The sequence below is a fragment of the Carassius auratus genome, unplaced genomic scaffold, assembly GCF_003368295.1.
Source record: "Carassius auratus strain Wakin unplaced genomic scaffold, ASM336829v1 scaf_tig00214794, whole genome shotgun sequence".
Classification (NCBI taxonomy): Eukaryota; Metazoa; Chordata; class Actinopteri; order Cypriniformes; family Cyprinidae; genus Carassius; species Carassius auratus.
The window spans coordinates 439788-461864 of record NW_020527807.1 but is presented as its reverse complement, the minus strand read 5'-3'; the positions used below and the strand labels follow the sequence as shown (position 1 = coordinate 461864).

General features: G+C 36.2%; 1 protein-coding gene across 1 annotated transcript in view; it reads right to left on the bottom strand.

Annotated features, from left to right (window-relative positions):
* LOC113092971 (tumor necrosis factor receptor superfamily member 11B) overlaps positions 1–22077 on the bottom strand; it is a 56951-nt gene that overhangs the window by 11472 nt on the left and 23402 nt on the right. The window contains exon 3 of the mRNA XM_026258775.1: positions 19097–19312. Coding sequence (XP_026114560.1) covers positions 19097–19312 — 216 coding nt within the window. The remainder of the gene's footprint in view (positions 1–19096; positions 19313–22077) is intronic.

Genomic DNA, 22077 nt, shown 5'->3' with positions numbered 1-22077 from the left:
ATCTAACACAGAAGGACTACAATAAAGCAGAAGATGACCTAAAAGAAAGGTAACATAACCTCCACACTCTTGAACTCTGTCAACAAAGACACAAGCTTTGCATTGGACGACACCCAGTGGCATCACAACACCAGAGTCTTCCATCAAGAGCTCAGAGAACATGACACCTATATCCATGACCGTTTCAGCCCAACCACTTGAAAAATCCATGGGACCAGCCACACTTATCAAGAAACCAAAAAAATAAGAACAGCTGGAAATCCAACCAGATGTCCAAAGGTAATCACGGGACTCATCCAAGAGCAACTCGGGTGGGTAAGTGACAACAAAACCTGCCTCAACAACACTCAGACATGCACATTGCTGAGTAAGCACAAGAACATGACAGGTTCATGTGCATATATATATATATATTTTTTATGTGCATTTTATAAATGACTATGGTTGTGGATAAGTTCTATGTTAAGTTGATATTTATTATTTTTATTATTTTTGTATTTTCATTTTCTATTGTTTATCCAATCGTATTCACTTGTCCACGTTGGGTGTCCAATCTACGCTCTAGATTAAGGTGAAAGGGGCGAGAAGAATTGACAGAAAAGTTTAACGAGGAAGAATCGGCGATCATCTGGTGTGATATTGTTTCACTAAAGATATAGTGTAACTAATGCTATAATGTGTTACAGTAGTTTATGTATTTAATGTGTTGTCGAAATGAGAACAGAAAGTTATACTACAGAGACGGGTAAGAATTTTTCTCCACAAAATATTTTTGGTTGTGTTAATTCCAGCCTCAATTTACTAATACAGCGAATGGACTAACTATAGAGACTGAACATCTATCTTGATCGGATGGATTGTGTGTTTAGTTGGAGAAATTCCTATTGCTTATTTAAATAATTATTTTATTTTACATTTAGAAAAAAATCCTCAAACGTGATCCTTTTACATTTTATCCAGTAAAATTTTTATTTACCGTATACTTGAGTGTTTTAAGTTTATTATAATTTGAGTTAAAAAGGAAATATACATATACATTGAGACTTCTTTGTTGGTAAAACAATTACTTTATTAACTGAAGGTAAATCCTAAAATTCTAATTTATTAATGTTTGTGAATTTATTTTAAAGTTTAAGGGAACCCAGGGAAATAAGTAACAAACACAGTTACACAGAATAAGTTGAAGTGAGTAAATAAGCACACTTAGCTCACAATATTTGATAAAGTTTATTCATACAAACTCAGAGCGCTCCATTATCTATCTATAAAGGAAAGGGTTAAAAGCGCTACACCAGCTTCACACAGCAATGCCAAACAGCCTCTGACTGTCTGCTTATGAACTTCCTGCCTTGCTGGACCGACCCCGATTAGACCATGGACACGCCCTCATTAAAGCCATGGATACAGAGAGCCAGTCTTCAGTGACATACTAGAAAATGGGGGATACAACACAGACCTAAACAGATCTGTCCACACATACACTACACCATTAAAACACACATTACCTACACCCAGAGTTAACCACATCTATCGATAACACATTCAACAAACATATTCTTCCCACAAGTAGAATACCCACCATGAAGAAACATGCAGCCATCCTCACAATATGTAGCACACATGACACTAAGTTAAGGTACATGACACAATAGCTGCACATGACATCCTAGCTCAGACAATGGACGAAAACCAACCTAATAAGTTTAAATAGAATTTCAGTAAGTTGGCTTTCTAAAGCAAAATTAACTAGATAAAAAAGTTTGCCAAGACAAACTTTAAGTTGCCTTGAGAAAGCCGGACCAGAAAGTTAGAAAAGATTAAACATTTTAACTTTGCTGGTTTTCAGTGTGCAATAGTTTGAAATTTAAAGTAGTTTTAAAAGATAAAAGGCAATACAGTTTGTCAGAGATAGATATATACTAGAACACAGATGTGGTTGTTAAGGTGTTGCTATTTGCTTGCTAGGGTACTTGAGATGGTTACTAGAGCGGTTGCAAGGTTACCTGGGATGGTTGCTAGGTTGTTGCTATGCGGTTGCTAGGGTGCCCGGGATTATAGGTAAGGTGTTGCTATGAGGTTGCTAGGATACCCCGGGTGGTTGCTAGGGTGTTGCTATGCAGTTGCTAGGGTACCTGGGATGGTTGCTAGTCATAGTAATGGTTGCTAGTCACCATGGTGAGCCTCCCCGTTTCCATCCTTGCACATACTTTTCCTGGAAGCTGACCCCTGCAGAGCAAAACTATGATATAGGAAACCAGGAATTGCTGGCAATCAAGTTAACCCTGGAGGAGTGGCATCACTGGCTGGAGGGAGCCTCTTTCCCATCCACTGTCATAACCAGCCACGAGAACCTACAGAACTACGGTACTTTAAGAGATTCAAAACACCTAAACCCATATCAAGCCTGATGGGCCCTGTTCTTTACACACTTACATTTCATCTACATTTTCACCTACTGTCCCAGAAACCAAAACCCCAAGGCAGATGCACTCTCCCATTTACACACTCCAGATCTACCCTCTGACCCTGAATCCATTCTCCATCCAACCCTCCTTATCAGCCTTGTCAGAAGGGAAAACATATGTTCAATCTTTCCAGCGATGAACCCCTCTGGGCTTAGTTTGTGAAGTACTGGGCTCTGGACACCCAGGCAGCCAATGAACCCTCTAGCTCATTCAAGCTCCATTCTGGTGGTGTGGTATGGCCAAGGATGTCATCAGGTATGTCCGCACCTGCTCTGTCTTTGCCCTGTTGAAGTCGCCTCCCAAATTCTCCCAAATTCGGAAGGTCACACATGTGTGCTCGTGGTCATGGATCATTTCTCCAAGGCATACAAGTTGATACCCCTAAAAGGCCTTCCCACTTCAGAGAGTCTTTTTCACCATGTGTTCCAAAATTTAAACAAACTTGAACCTAGGTGAACTCTATATAGACTTACCTGTGTGTTTCCTTACCTCAGACGTTCCAGTTTTTCCACCCTTACGAAAGGAAAATATATTTACCAATATATTTCTTAAAATATATTGATATATATTGTAGTATATTTTTTTTCCCTTTTTATTTTCTAATATTTTATATATTTGAATACATTTAATAATATATTGATGATACATATATTATATAATATATTGCAAAATATACAAATGATTGCCGCTTTCAATATATTGCAATATATTGGGAAAAAAATGAATATATATAAGAATATATGCCTAATATATTACATGATATTTTCCAATATACTGCAATATATTTTTGTTTCATAAGGGCACTGCATGAAAGCAAAGAACTGTCACAGCAAGCTAAGGCTGGGTTCACACCGCAAGCTGCAGTACATTGGAAGCAGCGCGTTAGCAGCAGGTAGGCAGAGCGGAAGTGACTTTGTGCTTCTTTGGGATGGCACAATCAAGCGACGTTCACTTGCAGAACGCAAGCTTCTAGAGGGCACATAAATCTGAAGTAACAAATTTAGGTAAATGGGTGCAGAACCAGTGGTAGTTTTGTAGGCAAACATCAATGCCTTGAATTTTATGCGAGCAGCTATTGGAAGCCAGTGCAAATTGATAAACAGAGGTGTGACGTGTATTCTTTTTGGCTCATTAAAAGTTAATCTTGCTGCCGCGTTCTGAACTAATTGTAAAGGTTCGATAGAATTGGCTGGAAGACCTGCCAAGAGAGCATTGCAATAATCCAGCCTGGACAGAACAAGAGCTTGAACAAGGAGTTGTGCAGCATGTTCCGAAAGAAAGGGCTTCTTCTTGATGTTGAATAAAGCAAATCTGCAGGATCGGACAGTTTTAGCAATGTGGTCTGAGAAAGTCAGCTGATCCATGAAAAGCCATGTTTCTGAATGACAGAACCTAATGATGCCATGTAGACAGAGAGGAGAATTGGTCCAAGAACTGAGCTCTGAGGCACCCCAGTAGTTAGATGTTGAGACTTGGACACCTCACCTCTCCAAGATACTTTAAAGGACCTATCTGATAGATAAGATTCAAACCATTGAAGTGTGGTTCCTGAGATGCCATTTGCCAGTAGGGTTGATAGGAGGATCTGGTGGTTAACCATGTCAAAAGCAGCGGACAGATCAAGCAGGATAAGTACCAAAGATTTGGATTCTACATTTAATTATCAATTATTTAAATTTTCTGCACAGAATAAGGTAGAAAATATACTTTATAGTTTCTGTACTGTAATAAATTCAGTTTAGCTGCAGATAAATCCTGGCAAGTCTTTTCTTTCAGTGTGAAAACTTCTTTATCTAATTTTCAGAAAATAAAATGCTATAGTAGCTATTTAACTTCTCCTCTCCATCAGCGAATGATGATTCTGAGAGAAAACGAGCCAGATGTCTGTTTGCTAAATCTACAAACAATTCTTTCAGATTAACCTTGCACTCTTATTTCAAGGTCGTTGTTCATGCTGTGGTTATTTTAACAGTTTCCTTCATACATTCGGTTCATCCGCATTGTTTAAACACATTTATCATTCAATAGAACTGTGCGTATGATTTAGACACTTACATTTCTGCTCTGACCGTGAAATAAAAACGCAGCTTTCGACTGCTCAGGTAACGCCGTTGGTAAGATGCAGAGAGCCATTTACAAAATACAGAAAAAACGACTTCATTTTACTACTACAGCCCACGAGTTTTGATGACAGATTGCACGTCATCAGCTGCACAGAGCGCGAGCGCAATCCTGTGACAGTCTCAGGCGGTGGAGCACGTGAATGACAGATAAGAAGCACGAACACTGTTCAAGGTCTCGATTAATTTGTGCGTGTAGTAATTTAATGTGTATATATTTTGAAAGCATTGAATCGCTATGGAAATCGCGATTCATTCGATTCTTAGCGTTTTGAATCGATTACTGTCCGAGATTGGCGATTCACGATTCAGAAATCATGTTTCAAGATCCATGCATATGAATCGTCAGGGTTTGTAATCAATGCATCGAGAAAAGGAGTGATTCGTTACACCCCTATTATATTTATATATATATATATATATATATATATATATATATATATATATATATATATATATATATATATATATATATTAGTGCTGTCAATCGATTAAAAAAAATTAACTAATTAATCGCACAATTTTTTAAAATTAATCGCGATTAATCGCGATTAATCGCAATTAAAAGACTGAAACTTTTTGGATATGTAAATGTAAAATGTAAATAATTAATGTAAACTCAAGACAAAGAAACTATTTAAATTCAAAATATGATTGTTTATTGGAATTTTTTTAACTTGTAACACAGATTTTCTCATGTAAACAACATACCTGCAATAAACCATCAATATCCTCCAAATTCACTGTTGGCTTGAAAGCCATATTTATTACAGAAATAAAAACACAGGCATGTAAGTACCATGTGAATTTCAAAACAATCAATGCCAATAAAAAACAAAAATGATTTCCATGTTGAATTCTAAGTGGACTGCAAAAAAATTCCAAAGAATAGTCATTGCCAGTGCTTTAAGTGGGCCGGTATGCACCAGTACTCAGTACCGCCACTTCCAAATATAGCTCTTGAGCATACCGCCACCTCTCCGTGCGCCCAGAACGTGCTTGTAGCGTACCGGTACGCTCATTTGGACATCTGTTTTAATAGAGGTTTTAATCTTTTACCTGCACTGCCGATTTTCAGAGCACCCTTCACAATGCAAGCTTCCTAATTCATCCCACCCAGAGCAGAAACTACATTACCCATTCACCCTTAAGTTATACAAGTGAATAGCGCATGTGTCGCTTTTCCCACTGTTAAGTGTCAACAACTCAACGTGGCCGGAGAAGGTGTGTGAAACTCGTTGTGAGTTATACTAAAGCAAAATCTTGAGTATTTATTGTCTGATAAACATTAAAAACTGTCTGCGGAGGTTGAGTCGTCCTGCAGCCCCCGCTGGCGGTTCATTGGCTGCAGCATCTTTTTTCTAAGTTCTAAAAAAATACCGTAGACGGCAAGCCACAAATTTAGAGATTCATCTAATTAATCTATAGCCTATGCACAAAGACAATTCGATCTTTTTGTCCCCTTTTTGTTTTAAAGCTTGATGAAGAGAGAGAGCGCAAGTTGCTGCAGCTGCGAGGAGGACAGTGATGCACGCGTACAGGAGTGATTGACAGTTCGCGGCACTGTGTACAAAAAATACTCCGCTACACAATTATTTCGTTATTTTCATTTAAGCTTATTAACGTTAGCGTTACAGAAAGGTCTGATTTACGCACTGTTACAGTCATTGTTTTTTTTTTTTTTTAAACAATGACATTTGAGTTCATGATTTTAATGTTGCTGTTTCTTGTGGCAGACTGAATGAAGAGTAATGTTTCTTGTGGCAGACTGAAGAGTAATCCGGCAGAGTTTTATACTGAAACTTTCCGTCTAAAAGTCCTTCCTTGGTCTTATCCATATTTCTTTGCACGTTGAACACACATAGGCCACAACTGGAAATAAAAAAAAACTGCAACCGCGTTAATTGCGTTATTTTTTTTTTAACGCGTTAAATATTTCAAATTAATCGAATGCGTTAACGCGCTAATTTTGACAGCACTAATATATATATATATATATATATATATATATATATATATATATATATATATATATATATATATATATAAATCGAAAAATATGTGAATTTAAATATCATAAATGTTTTATGTAATTTGCTAAAAACAAAGTAGATATCATTAATGCAAAATTACTTTTTCGTTTCAGTACATGTGTATTTTGGCCATGATCATTGTCACTTTATCTTCTTTCTTTTCTTTATCTTTATCTTCTATACATATTTTTTTGATTAATTTTCTTTCCTAACATACTCCAGTTCTTGTTAAAACACCCTAGATGTGCTTATTTTGTGCATTTAGAGCACTTTTTGTGTCAAATCATATTTATTTTGTCCATCAAAGGTGTACTTTCACTCTAACTGAGCGTCAGCAGCGCAGCAAAAATAGCCGAAACGATCACGGCACTGCTGCTTCTGCTCTGCTTCTGCTACACTCTGCCGTGCAGCCTCTGCGTGAAGTGTGAACGCTCTCATCTGTTAACATAGGCACCGGAAAAAATACGCACTGCTTCTGCTCTACTGCAGCTTGTGGTGTGAACCCGGCCTAAGTCTTCAGAACCTTCTCATTTTTCACTATTAGTCTCATTATAAAACCCTTGTTTGACCTCTACCGCTGTGTCTCCTACGCTGTGTTAGTGACAACAGAATTTTTTTTTTTTCCTTTTAAGCTTTTAATGCTCTGGAATCAACAAATGCAGATATGCGTTTTGTGGCATGATAACACTGAAAAGAATTTAAATTACACTTTCAGTTTTGATTGTACACATATGATCAATACATCAATCGGACCTGTAAAGGGTCTAGAGCCTTGCACAAGCCTTAAATTTAGTGTGTATGTGTATATGTGTATATATATATATATATATATATATATATATATATATATATATATATATATATTAGTACAGACCAAAAGTTTGGAAACATGACTATTTTTAATGTTTTTTAAAGAAGTTTCTTCTGCTCATCAAGCCTGCATTTATTTGATCAAAAATACAGAAAAAATGTAATATTGTGATATATTATTACAATGTAATTTTTTTTTAAATTTATTATACTTTAAATTATCATTTATTTCTGTGATGCAAAGCTGAATTTTTTAGGATCATTGTCACATGATACTTTAAAAAATATTCTAATATGATGATTCATTATCAAAGTTGGAAACAGTTCTGCTGCTTAATATTTTTTCAGAACATGTGATATTTTTTTAGGATACTTTGATGAATAAAAAGAAAGAAAAAAGAAAAAAAAAGAAGCTATGTTTTTAAAATATAAATATTTTGTAATAACAATATACACTACTGGTCAGTAATTTTTTTCTTTCTTTTCTTAATAAAATCAATACTTTTATTCAGCAAGTATGTGTTAAATTGATAAAAAGTGATAGTAAAGAAAATATATTATATAGAATATATATTATTAGATTTTTTTTTTTTTTTGAATAAATGCAGTTCTTTTTAACCTTTTATTCATCAAATATATTAGACAGCAGAACTGTTTCCAATACTCATAATAAATCAGAATATTAGAATGATTTCTAAATGATCATGTTATAGACTGGATCACTGCACTGGCTTCCTATCAAACATCGTATAGATTTTAAAATATTGCTTATTACTTATAAATCCCTGAATGGTTTAGCAGCTCAGTATTTGAATGAGCTCCTTTTACATTATAATCCTCTACGTCCGCTACGTTCTCAAAACTCAGGCAATTTGATAATACCTAGAATATCAAAATCAACTGCGGGCGGCAGATCCTTTTCCTATTTGGCGCCTAAACTCTGGAATAATCTACCTAACATTGTTCGGGAGGCAGACACACTCTTGCAGTTTAAATCTGGATTAAAGACCCATCTCTTTAACCTGGCTTACACATAACGTACTAATATGCTTTTAATATCCAAATCCGTTAAAGGATTTTTAGGCTGCATTAATTAGGTAAACCGGAACCGGAAACACTTCCCATAACACCCTATGTACTTGCTACATCATTAGAAGAATGGCATCTACGCTAATATTTGTCTGTTTCTCTCTTATTCCGAGGTCACCGTATCCACCAGATCCAGTCTGTATCCAGATCAGAGGGTCACTGCAGTCACCCGGATCCAGTACGTATCCAGACCAGATGGTGGATCAGCACCTAGAAAGGACCTCTACTGCCCTGAAAGACAGCGGAGACCAGGACAACTAGAGTCCCAGATACAGATCCCCTGTAAAGACCTTGTCTCAGATGACCACCAGGACAAGACCACAGGAAACAGATGATTCTTCTGCACAATCTGACTTTGCTGCAGCCTGGAATTGAACTACTGGTTTCGTCTGGTCAGAGGAAAACTGCCCCCCAACTGAGCCTGGTTTCTGCCAAGGTTTTTTTCTCCATTCTGTCACCGATGGAGTTTCGGTTCCTTACCGCTGTCGCCTCTGGCTTGCTTAGTTGGGGTCACTTCATCTATAGCGATATAGTTGACTTGATTGCAAATAAATGCACAGACACTATTTAACTGAACAGAGATGACATCACTGAATTCAATGATGAGCTGCCTTTAAAGGGACAATAAGTAACTTTTTAGGTATTTTATTATCTAAAATCAATATTTTTATTCATAAATATGCCCTCAATGGTGTACAAATACCTATGCCAATGTTTAAACTAATCCTTGTAAATGAAGAATTTATTATCTTTATATACATGGGACGGGTAGGTCGACGGAGGCTTCCATGTAGTTCCGCCATCTTGCAAAACTATAATAGCAGAGAGGGACAAAAAGTACTAAGCCAACGCATTTCCACAGCGCGTTTTCGGTCAGAGCTAGAAACGCAGGTGCAGAGCAGTGAGAGGCGCTTGAAACTGCACCGGCAAGTTTAAAAGTCTGGATTGCATTCTTATTATGGACCATACATATGCCGCGCCACAGGAGAAGAAAACATTGTCGCCAAAACAGTAAAAAATAGAACGTAAAAGGAAACGTGACCGTAGATTACAGAAAACAAGAGTTAATGTCGGGGAAGCTTTTTCTAGGTGGAAAGAGCTAATGCTTGATAAAGATTTCAAAAGAGACGCTGAAGTGGCCAGTTTTCTTCTCGACAGGTAAGTCAGTGTTACAATCTATATTATAATATTTTTTTTATATCTAACAATGCATATAATTCAGAAAATATAACGAATAAATTAGACATATCTACTAATTACAATATTTCATGTTTTCCACAGTGAGTAATTCATACTGTAACATTCGTTTGTTAGTTGTCATGTTGCAGTTTGTTTGAAATAACACACCTGTTCACCTGAAGGAAAACTCGACGAAGTGCTATTAGAAGACATCCTGTCAAAGCTTTTTGGTACATATCGCCTACCGTAGATGCAACGCGCATTTGAAAAAGCGAGGCGCTGGAGAGCAAAATTAGTTTGAATGCAAAATACAATTTCACCACTAGATGGGAGTAATTCCTACTTAGTGTCCCTTTAACTATCATTTAGCATTATTGAAACACTGTTTTCCTATTGAATGTTGTTCAGTTGCTTTGACGCAATGTATTTTGTTTAAAGCGCTATATAAATAAAGGTGACTTTGACTGGATGTTACATGTGACACTGAAGGCTGGAGTAATGATGCTGAAAATTCAGCTTTGCATCACAGGAATATATATTTTTTAAAGTATATTCAAATAGAAAACTATTATTTTAAGTTGTGATAATATTTCACAATATTACTGTTTTTTCTGTATTTTTGATCAAATAAATGCAGGCTTGATGAGCAGAAGAAACTTCTTTCAAAAACATTAAAAATATATAGAAAGCTTTAAATTACTACTTAACGGAAAAATAAATATTATAATCATAATCCGTAAAGATACACCTCTTTTTAAAGACACTTCGAATGAAGAGGTGGCAAGTGAGTTCGGCAACTTCATCCTTGCGACAGACTCAGAATTTTTTTTTTGTAAATAATTAAAATATCACCCTCCTCTTTTCCCTCGACACATTTACGGTAATAACTTTTTCTGATGCTTTGCGGCAAGCTTAAGCCTATTGCATGCATTTTAACAGAGAACACTTCGGCTGCGATGACGACACGCATGTTGCTGGACACCAAACACCATAGAGAGCGCTCTTGACAGTCGCGGAAGCATAGTCTCATATTGTTTCCACCAGCAGGTTATTTTTTCATCACTAATTGATGGATGTCTAAAATATAAAACTAGTTTGAATTTTTGATAAATAGCTTGGTCTATATAGCTTGGTCTGCGTGATCTTCATTTATAAATTATTATTATCATTAAAATGAATTGTAACTCAGCAAGTACTCAACAAAGAGACAAGACAAAGCTTGACATGTCTACTTTTAAAATATTCTGTGTCTAAACAAATATTCTGAGATAAAGTAATCCATATGAAACCAAAGTGATGTCCAGTCTTTCAATCTCCCTTCATTATATCTAATGCGACCACACCCACACGCTGAGCATGCTTTAGATATTATAATCATCCACATGAAGCACCCGGCGTGTAAACAACCCACATCACAGCAAAGCAGCAAGACTGTACCAAATAAGACAGAATTCACCTCAAATAAGAAGAATGTGGCAGCTTGATTCAGCAGAGATCATAAACATGAGTAAGTCTTTTTTTATTAACCTACTTCTATTAGTTTCCACATAACTAACACATTTTATGAGTTAGACATTTTCCAAAATATGAAGTTTCATTCACAGCATCTAAATGTCTCACAATGCCAGGATATTTTTGTTGTTGTTGTTGTTGTTTTTATGTTCTATGACAGGGGTTGGCAAGTTCAGTCCTAGAGAGTCGCAGTCCTGCAGAGTTCAACTTCAACCCTAATCAAACACACCTGAACAAGCTCATCAAGATATTAGGGCCGGCAGCCATATCACCCTGGAGCCCAAGACCGGTTTCCCACTGAAGCTAAGCAGTTAAACCGAGGTCCTGACTCTCTGTGGTCATTAAAAATCCCATATAAATATATTTTAAAATGTAATTTATTCCTGTGATCAAAGCTTCATTTTCAGCATCATTGCTCCAGTCTTACTCCAAGAGTAACAATATACAGTACACTATACTACTCAAAAGGTTGGAGTCAGTATATATAGAAACTAAAACATTTATTTAGCACACAAGTGATGATAAAGACATTTATCATGAAACAAATGATGCTGTTCTTCTGAACTTTGTATTCATCATAATAATAATAATAATAATAATAATAATAATAATAATAATAATAATAATAATAATAATTGTATTATTTACATGATGTGGTGATTAATATAATTAATCGCACATCAAATTTGGAGAAATTACTCTGAAAAGATCATTTAAAGTCATTGTTGTGCAAAGCATCAAACAGAGATTACAAAAAGTATTTTGTTTGATCAAATTTATTGCAAATACTCTTTTGGACCATGTGAGTAAATTATGACAGAATTGTCATTTTTGGTTGGCTAAACTATAATTAAATTTATTTGTCTTAATTTTATTATACTTACTATGACAATATTAAATTATTTATTTAATAAAATGATACTCTAAATAATAAATTAAAACTGCCAGTAGGTAGTGGTAAATGTCTTAATGATTAAGTAATTGAGTCATATATTAATCAGTTTGATTCGTTCAAATGGCGATTTATTAAGGAGTGAAGTAAATGGTTCTTTATGAATGGTTCATTGAATCATTAGGCTTGTTCGACTTGAAGCGGGTCATCACCATCAGACTGATCGATGTGTGACATCAAAGAACCACAAGAGCTTTAGAGAGCAGATGACTCTTTGTGCTTTTGAATCGCTCTCACGTTACTTTGATGTCATACATTGATGACATGCAGTGCCACTTCAAAGCCAACACGACTATGGCCAATGGTTCAACGTGGCAAATGGTTCACCAAATTCGTTCAAAACGTGGATTAAGTATTTAAATGCTGTTGTGGGTTGCTCCTTGATTAACACTTCTGATTTGTCTTTATATTTTGGTTGTCAAAATTTAACAAAACAGAAGACATCATGTCTAAAATGACACAATATTAAATTCTTAATATATATATAGAATTGGACTGGAGGGATTAAAAAAATTAAAACTTGTATAATGTTGTGTAACCTACGAATTAGCGCCCTATATATATAAAATATATACTGTATACAGAGGCTTTTGGATTCCCATAGTTTTTTAGACATCTCTTCATTTTTTTTTAGGTTTTGCATTTAGATCTATATCTAGACATTCTAAAAGATAACTTTTTGTCTAGGTTTAGATATTTTTGGTTAGATAAGTATCAGGTTTTACATTATGACAGTCAAACATTAAAATCTTATTAGAAAGGGAACACATAGAAAGCATTTTTGTTACTCAGTATTTGATCATTAAAAGTGATCATTCAAAACACTATATACACATTTTGTAATTAATATTTTATTCAAAGTACTTCAATAAATGTTAGAGAGAGAGAGAGAGAATCTCTTTTGGATTATTTGATTTATAATTTATTGATTTTATTTCAATAACTCTGATGTAGTCTTAGGAGTTCATTTGTGTGTGTGTGTGTGTGTGTGTGTGTGTGTGTGTGTGTGTGAGAGAGAGAGCTAGAGAAAGCAAGCCTTTTGTTTTTTTTTTGTTTTTTCATTTATTGATTTCACATATTCTCACAATGTGCTATCTTGCAGTCTCACCAGTTAATTTATGTGTGTGTGTGTGTGTGTGTGAGAGAGAGATAGAAAGGAAACAAGCGTTTTGTTTTTTCGTTTTCATTTATTGATTTCACATATTCTCACAATGTGCTCTCTTGCAGTCTTACTGGTTCATTTCTGTATGTGTGTGTGTGTGTGAGAGAGAGAGAGAGAGAGACCGTTTTGTATTTTTTCCATTTATTGATTGGTGTGTATTTTTCACTCCTGATATTCTAGAGAGTCACCCCTTGATTGCTGCACACTTTTTTCCTGACCAGTGGCTGATATGTAGTTTGTATCACCAAAAGATTCACTGAGTTTTAAATTTTTTCGTATTTCCCATTCATTTCCTATGTCGGTCATTTTTGACCACGAAGAAGGTAAGTCTGACTTATTTATTTTTTTGGACTCTTTAACATATCCAAATTATGTCCATGATTTTTTGTGTGTGTTCATATTGGTAACGTGACAAAAGTCACCAAGTGTTATCTCATTCCGATGAAGCTACGATTTTTTTAAATTTCAAAATATAAAATATTTCGGTCAAAAATGGCCGTAGAGTGCCAGTGTATAAGATTAGTATCACATTTGCACCCCTGTGATATTGCACTTCCTTAAAGAGCCAGTAAGATGAAAATTCTAAGCTACCTATCACTGTTTATAAGTCCTGTACACAAGGTTTAAATCCATCCAAGGTTAAAAAACATTGTCATTTTGTCAAAATATCATTTTAAAATTACCTCAATTCTCAGAGATCCCCAAACGGTTCGCGCAAAGCTGTTCAAAAGATTCAGTTTCATTAAACCCCACCTTTCGGTAGCATACTGTGTTCTGATTGGTCAACTGACATATTCAGTTTTGATTGGTTGTTCCGCACACAACTTCACGGTAAACAATGCGTTAGCATCTTTTTGGGGTGAATTATGTCTTATTCCTCTCACCGCGAAGCAAACAGTAAAATAAAAAACTTGAACAGTCTCGCTGCTTTTTCTTCTGTGTGGGTGTATTCAAGCTGCGCACTTCAGTTTGAATCTGAATAAGCGCGTTCAGCGCTGGGGCGTGGTCACATTAAATATAATGACGGGAGACGTGAAAAACGGACATCGCGTTGTTTCCATATGGATTACTTTAACAGAATATCTGTTAGCAGCACTTGTTTTAAAGAAGACATGTCAAGCTTTCTATAGATATCTCTCTCATGTCTCTAGGTTGAGTATTCACAGAGTTACACTTCATTTTAATGACGTGTTTGTAAATGAAGATCAGCGCAGACAAAGGCAATAAAACAAACTTGCCTTTACAATTAAAAACACACTGTCTCCTCGACATGATGCTATCACATCAACCAGAGCGTCTGTGTGGGAGGTGGGGCAGGTAAGAGATTTGTTTCTCCCAAGACGGTAGGCGGAGATTATTATGCAAAGTGTTCTATTGACGTACATAGAGATGGGCAAAAGATTTGAGATCTATAACGACTCGTTTCAGCGATTCAGAGTCGACTCCTTACTTTAGAAGCCAATAACTTTATAAATTGTGTACTTTTTGGTTTAATTACTTTGCACATTGTTTACACTGATGGACAGCTACATCATACACTGTAATATAACATACAAGGTAATATCTGATTTCCCATCTGTGTGGCTCTTTAACAATGTGATGTAAATGAGACAAAATTTCAAACAGGGGCATTTTGCCCTATAACTTGAATTTAAGGGATGTTCTCTAGGCTGTAACAAGCAGGTAGTTGTTGCTCTGCCTCATATTAGTCATCAGTTGACTGTATGAAATGGCAGTTGGTCCACACAGGTCTGGGGCGGGGCAGGTCATTAAATGCTTTAATACTTTTAACAAGTTATTTTTCTTAATAATTAATTAATCTAATCAACGTGTTAAGTCAAGTCAGGCCAAGTCTGCTTTGTCAATTCTTCCACGTGTACAGTACATACATACAGAGAATCAAAATTGCGTAACTCTCAGACCCCAGTGCATACAGATAACATTATTCATAGTTCAGGGGTGCCTGGGGCAGAAGAGGCAAGGGGGCAAGTTCGGGAGCGAGTTCAGCTTCCTGACAGCCTGGTGGATGAAGCTGTCCTTCAGTCTGCTGGTCCTGGCCTGGAGACTCCGCAGTCTCCTCCCTGATGGCAGCATACTGAAGAAGCTGTGTGATGGGTGTGTGGGATCACATGTGAAGCAGAGGGCTTTTGCGGGTGAGACGAGTTCCATAAATATCCTGCAGTGAGGGGAGAGAGACACACCAATTCTTCTCATCTGCTCTCACTATGCGTTGCAGAGTCTTTCGGCAGGACGCATTGCAGGCGCCATACCACACAGTGATGCAGCTTGTCAGGATGCTCTTGATGGTGCCTCTTTAGAAGATATACATAATGGGGGGTGGGGCTCTGGCTCTCCTAAGTTTGCAGAGGAAGTAAAGATGCTGCTGTTATTTCTTTGCCAGTGCTGCTGTGTTTTCAGTCCAGGAGAGGTCCTCTGTGATGTGCACACCCAGGAACTTGGAGCTGCTCACTCTCTCCACAGTCGCACTGTTGATGGTCAGAGGAACGTGTGTGTGCTCTCCTGAAGTCTACAACAATCTCCTTCGTCTTCTCCACGTTCAGAGAGAGATTGTTGTCACTGCACCATCCGGCCGGGCGGCTCACCTCGCTCCTGTAGTTTGTCTCATCTTTGTTGCTAATAAGACCCACCACAGTCGTGTCGTCCGCAAACGTAATGAAGAGGTTGGAGTTATGTGTCGGTGTGCAGTCATGGGTCAACAGAGTGAAGAGGAGGGGGCTCAACATACATCCTTGGGGGGCCCCAGTGTTCAGTGTGATGGTGCTGGATGTGTTGCTGCCGACCTGTACTGCCTGAGGTCTTCCAGTCAGAAAATCCAACAGCCAGTTGCACAGCAAAGTGTTGAGCCCCAGCTGGATCAGTTTTTGAATTAGCTGTTGAGGGATGATTGTGTTGAATGCTGAACTGTCTATGAAGTCTATTAACAGCATTCTGACGTATGAATCCTTTTTGTCCAGATGTGTGAGTGCTGAGTGAACAGCTGTGGCGATGGCATCATTGGTAGACCGGTTGGACTGATATGCAAAACGGAAGGATTCCAGGGAGGGGGGAAGGGCAGATTTGATGTGGAGCATGACTAGCCGTTCAAAGCACTTCATGAGGATGGGAGTAAGTGCAACAGGACAGTAGTCATTGAAGCAGCATGGAGATCGCTTCTTCAGAACTGGAATGATGGTGGTAGTTTTGAAACATGTGGGAACAACAGCCTGATTAAGTGAGATGTTGAAAATTGCTGTGAAGATATCAGTGAGTTCTTCTGCATAGTCTTTCAGTACACGCCGAGGGATGTTGTCAGGACCCGGAGCTTTGCGTGCATTGATCCTGCTGAAGGATCTCCTTACGTTGTCTGGGGTCAGCGTCATCACCTGGTGGACTGGAGGAGTTGAAGTCTTCAGTGCAGTGGTGCTGTTTTGTTGCTCAAAGCATGCAAAGAACGTGTTCAGCTCGTTCAGCAGAGATAAGTTGTTGTTACAGATCCGTGGTGGGGGCTTATAGTCCGTAATGGTCTGTATTACCAGGTCTAAATTACCAGCCCTACAAATTTCTTTTGTCCACACATTCTTTCTTGTAACTCTTTTCTCTCTCAGTCAGAAACCAGACTGAAAAGCTCAAAATGCAGCTCATTATGCAGGCCTTTGTTTTCTCAGGTGGGAATCACAGCATTATGATGCCTTCTCGCATAGACTTTTTCTACTCAAAAAGTGTCTTAGAAGATTTTAATCAATATATCGTTTTCTGTGAGCAAGTTAACAAGATGATTTCCACATTGTTTTGAAGCAAAAACTCTAAGCTACAAGATCCAGTTATTTTGAACAAATGCTCTGTATGTTTATTATGGCCTTATTTCGATGACTTCAAAATTGTAGTTTTTCACTAACCACGAATAAATGTTGTTTTATCAAAAGCAAAATCATATACATACTAGGGGTGTGCACGGATAGTCGAACATTCGAATATTCGCTCTGCTCTAATTATTCGATTAATAAAAATTATATTTGAATTTTCTATATTTTTGCTTGCCATAAAAAAAGATTAAAAAAAGTCCACAATAAAACTTTCTTTGATTCTCCACGGCATATTTGAAGATGTATGCAAGCAAAAAAAAAATGATTGAATAAGAACTGTGGTCTTCTACAGTACTTCAAATATGCTGTGGAGAATCACAGAATGTGACCGAATTCAAGAACACTGTTGCGGCATCTCTCAAGCAACGAATAAACACTTCTAAATTGGAGAATGCAGTGAAAACTCCTCTTCTCACGTCCACCCTAGACCCTCGGCACAAACATCTCAGGTTTCTCGATGAAAACATTTTCCTGATGCAAATGGTGCGGATGCAGCCGCCGCCACCAATGATGAAGAGGATGCAATGCCCACTCGTCGGAAACGCAGGCTGCAGGCCTTAATCTTTACTTTTGTTTGTTTGCACGCATTGTTAAAGGTTTTCAGCTACAAAACACGATGTGTAATGTTCAAGCTTATTGTGTGTAAGATTGTTCAAAAATGACGGAAACGATAAATGTTGCTGAAAAATAACATCTGTCTCATTAAACTTAATTTAAATAAACGAATATTCGTTTTTTGTGAGCTCAAATATTCGAATGTGATATTTGCGGAAAACGCCCATCCCTAATACATACATGCTGCTCACCTATTATTGTAGTCCAGTTTGCGCTGATTAAAGTGTTTTTAGACTTTAGCCATTGATATGTTAAAAAGCACAAATGTCAAGGCATGTTAAAACTTCTCCAGGCCCCCAAAACATCATCAGGCCCCAGAGGGTTAATAATAAAAAATTTATAATGTATATCTAAGGGCATTTGAATGAGGGTATATTAATAGCATGGGCAATCTTGGTTTTAGTTTCTGACTTGACTATGCGACCTCTTAAATTTTACGGAAAAAAAAAAAAAAACACAAATCATGCAACTGCTAAATTATGTTGACTATACTGCTCATGTTTTTTTTCTCTGCAGTTTCTATCAGAAAAGCAGTCGGCCAAGGTAAGGGGATTGTTCTAATATGGGCCCAGAACAAACAAAGAGTCCTACAGTGTGTTGGAGAACACCAGTCATCTTCAACACCCTTGCAATACACAGTCACAGAGCCCAAGAGGGCAATTCCTAGCAGTGTATCTCAACTTTTCCCAGGAGATAGGGACTTTGGGTTGGAACTCGTGTGTTTTCACCACAGGAACCAGGATTGAAATAAAGTACCAGGTAAAAAAAACGCCGTCAGAAAGTCCCTGCTGGCAAAGTAGTACTTTTTCAAAGTTCCGGAACTTTCAGGGACTGAATATGATGATTGGTTGAGTTCATGTAGCATTGTGATTTCAACCACTATTTATTCAGATAATTTTCTAAATATTACTGTTATTGTGTCATGAAATGTAGTTTTAAAAGTATTTTAGATGAGAATGTAGTTGTTTAAAACTCAAATTCGCGGTTTATATATAAAGACAGGGCCTATTTAAAAATTTGTTGCGCCGATTTTGGAGACGATCAGGTCCACGCGATCAGTGGGAACTCCGTGTTCATGTATCTGCCTAGAGTAGTCTCAACTCGGCTAGTCCTTCTGACATCTGACAGTTCCTGTGGAAAAAGTTCCTGGTACAACTGTTCTGGGTGATTTAGGTGGAAATGCGGCATCAGGTATTTGTTAAAAATTTTGTCCATTATCTACCAAAATTGGCAGTAATTTTCTTCAAATCAAACAATGTTTTTAATTAATCAAACAAGGACAAGAATGTTGCTTACCATTGTGACACTCTGTGTGTTGATTGGAGCAGTCAAAAGTGAACTCTTTATTCTCAGAATCACACAGAGTATCATGGGTGGCTGTACCTGGTCTTACAGTCTTCAGGCCTAGTTGAGTGCAGTTCCTGTGGGGTATGCATGGTTCAGTGGTTGAAGATGTGCTGGAGAAATAACCCTGGGGACATTTCTCACACAAGGTGTTCCTCTCTGGTGTCCCTGCAGGACATAAACATACACTCTCAATACACAACTGATGTTATTTTAGAATATAGAAAACTTTGAATAGCAAAATCTAAGTCTACTATGCAAAGCAGGCATATTCATGTCATTCTTTTGAATAAATAACATACTACTGAAATAAACCTGTCCTGTTATATTACATTGTTCAAGTTCTGTTTTATACTGCTTTGTCTTAAATTATATTAAAAGGGTATATTTAATATATACTGTAGTGGAATTTAGGAATGTTAGTATGTTAGAACATGACTCAGGATCTATTCAATGAAACATAACTTCTGGTCCATACTGCCAATGCAATAATGCAGGTCTAATGCAATATTGAAAGCATGAGCATGAAGAGTACAGAACAAACAGTTAAGAACATCTTTACTTTTAAAAAAAAAAAAAAAAAAAAAAAAAAAAAAAAAAATAAAAAAAAATATATATATATATATATATATATATATATATATATATATATATATAATAAAAAAAAAAATATATATATATATATATATATATATATATATATATATATATATATATATATATATGCTGATTTATTTTTATTTTTATCATACTAAAACTCCTACATTCAGTTTTTTGAGAACACAAAATGTTAAGGATGTACCCTCTATGGAAATACTGTAATATCTGAAATGAATCTCGTTTAATTCAAGCTGAACACCCATGTGTATGAAATATAGGAAGTGAGAGTTTTCTAACAAGAATTAGAGATGACTATTTAAGGAATACCAGACATTTGTCATTCACACATGACTAACAGAAACCAGCCACTCTTGTTTAGGTCAAAAATGAGTCAGATCTATAAATGACTAAACAGAATTTGACCTATCAATGGAGTTTGAATATGACCTATTGGTGGAGTTTAATTATGTAAATGAATTTAGAAATTTAATGAGGAACTATATGTACTATATTTACTTTTGGGCTCATTCTTTAACTGTGCATAAATTCTATGTCCTAAATGTTTGCACAAAAAAATAAATTAAAAAAACATTATCTAATAGTTTCACACTTTTTATTAAAAACTGCATAAATAAGTGCCGAAAAGCAAACTTACAACATGTTTTACATCATAGTAGCAATCATGTAAAATAATAATAATAATAATAATAATAATAATAAATACATAGTATACTACGGTGCCCGTAAGATGACTTGTTTGGTTTACTTAGTTTTGTCGTGGCCACAAAATAATAACTCGAGGGAACGTGATAATATGTCGTGGCCACGAGATATTAATTTGTGGGAACGTCATATTATGTCATGGCCATGAGATAATTTTGTCGAGGTAACAACATCCTCATGTCGTGGCCTCGAGATGCTATGTTGAGGGAACAACATTCTCATGGCCACGACTTCTTATGTTGAGGGAACGACATGTTTTTCTCGTGGCCACGAGTTTAATGCGTAAACAAACCTGCGTGACCATAGCAACCAGGGATAATCAGAGATGGATTCATTAATATTTTATTTAGAATTAAGTAATTATTATATTACTATACGCTTTGGCTACCAGGCTGTATTAAATGCGATCGTCAGCATTCACATGAAGTTTATCATAAATAAATATTACATAAAGTGCATAATAAAATATAAAAACTTTTTTTATTCTACAGTCTTGCAAGTCCATTAACTGATAGTCTTTCCCCCATAATATGTGAACATTATTATTATTATTAACCTATTATTATTGGTTATATTTTTTTATTTAGTTTATATTCATTTATTTTTTGCTTCAATTTCGATCTCTTAACATTCTGAATACTTTTGTAAATAATAGAGTTCACTCGACATTAACATAAAATGAAATAAATGCATGAAATGTAAATGCATAATAATTTCTTAATTCTACGAGAAATGGATGTTGTTCCCTCAACATAGCATCATGAAGATGTCGTTACCTCGACAAAATGATCTTGTGGCCACGACATAATATGACGTTCCCACAAATTAATATCTCGTGACCACTACATATTATCACGTTCCCACGACTTATTATTTCGTGGCCACGACAAAACTGAGTAAACCGAACAAGCCACTTTACGGGCACCGTAGGAAACATAGAATAGTATGTCTGTTTCAAAGAATTGATTCTGAGAATGTTGCCCTAGCTTCTTTAAGAACTGGCTGTAATGGAGACGTTCTCTGGAAAGCACATTTAAGGAGATGTTTTGGGAATCTATTAAGCTAAATGATACCTTCTGGCATGTGTTTTTTTTATTTATAATACATTTACTTTAGAACAAGATTTATCTGTGTACATACCTATTGCAAATTCTGTAAAAATATTCCACAATAACCTTCTGTCCACATAAGTTAGAACACAGTTAAATGACCCTGTAGGAGTCATTGTGATTTCAGTGTCTTATTATTTACAAAGAATATTCAAATGTTTGATTGCTTAGAATAGTAATAATATACCACTCTTTATTAAGTGTCATTATTTGAGATATCATTAATGTCCATAGCACAAATGGTGCAGGACAAGTTATTATAAAAAATGTATAATTGGGGTTAATGGTATGCTAATCTATAAAATATCAGAAATATTAACAAATAATTAAGTCACCATCTAATGTATTAATATATACCCCTTAATGCACCTTTAACAATGAGACAGGCCTACAGAAAATTAATTTATTCATATTTTTCTGAAAATCCCACAAATAATGTAACATAATCCAAACTGCATTTGGAAATAAATAAGAGCCATAATCATGCCATCTTCACTGTTT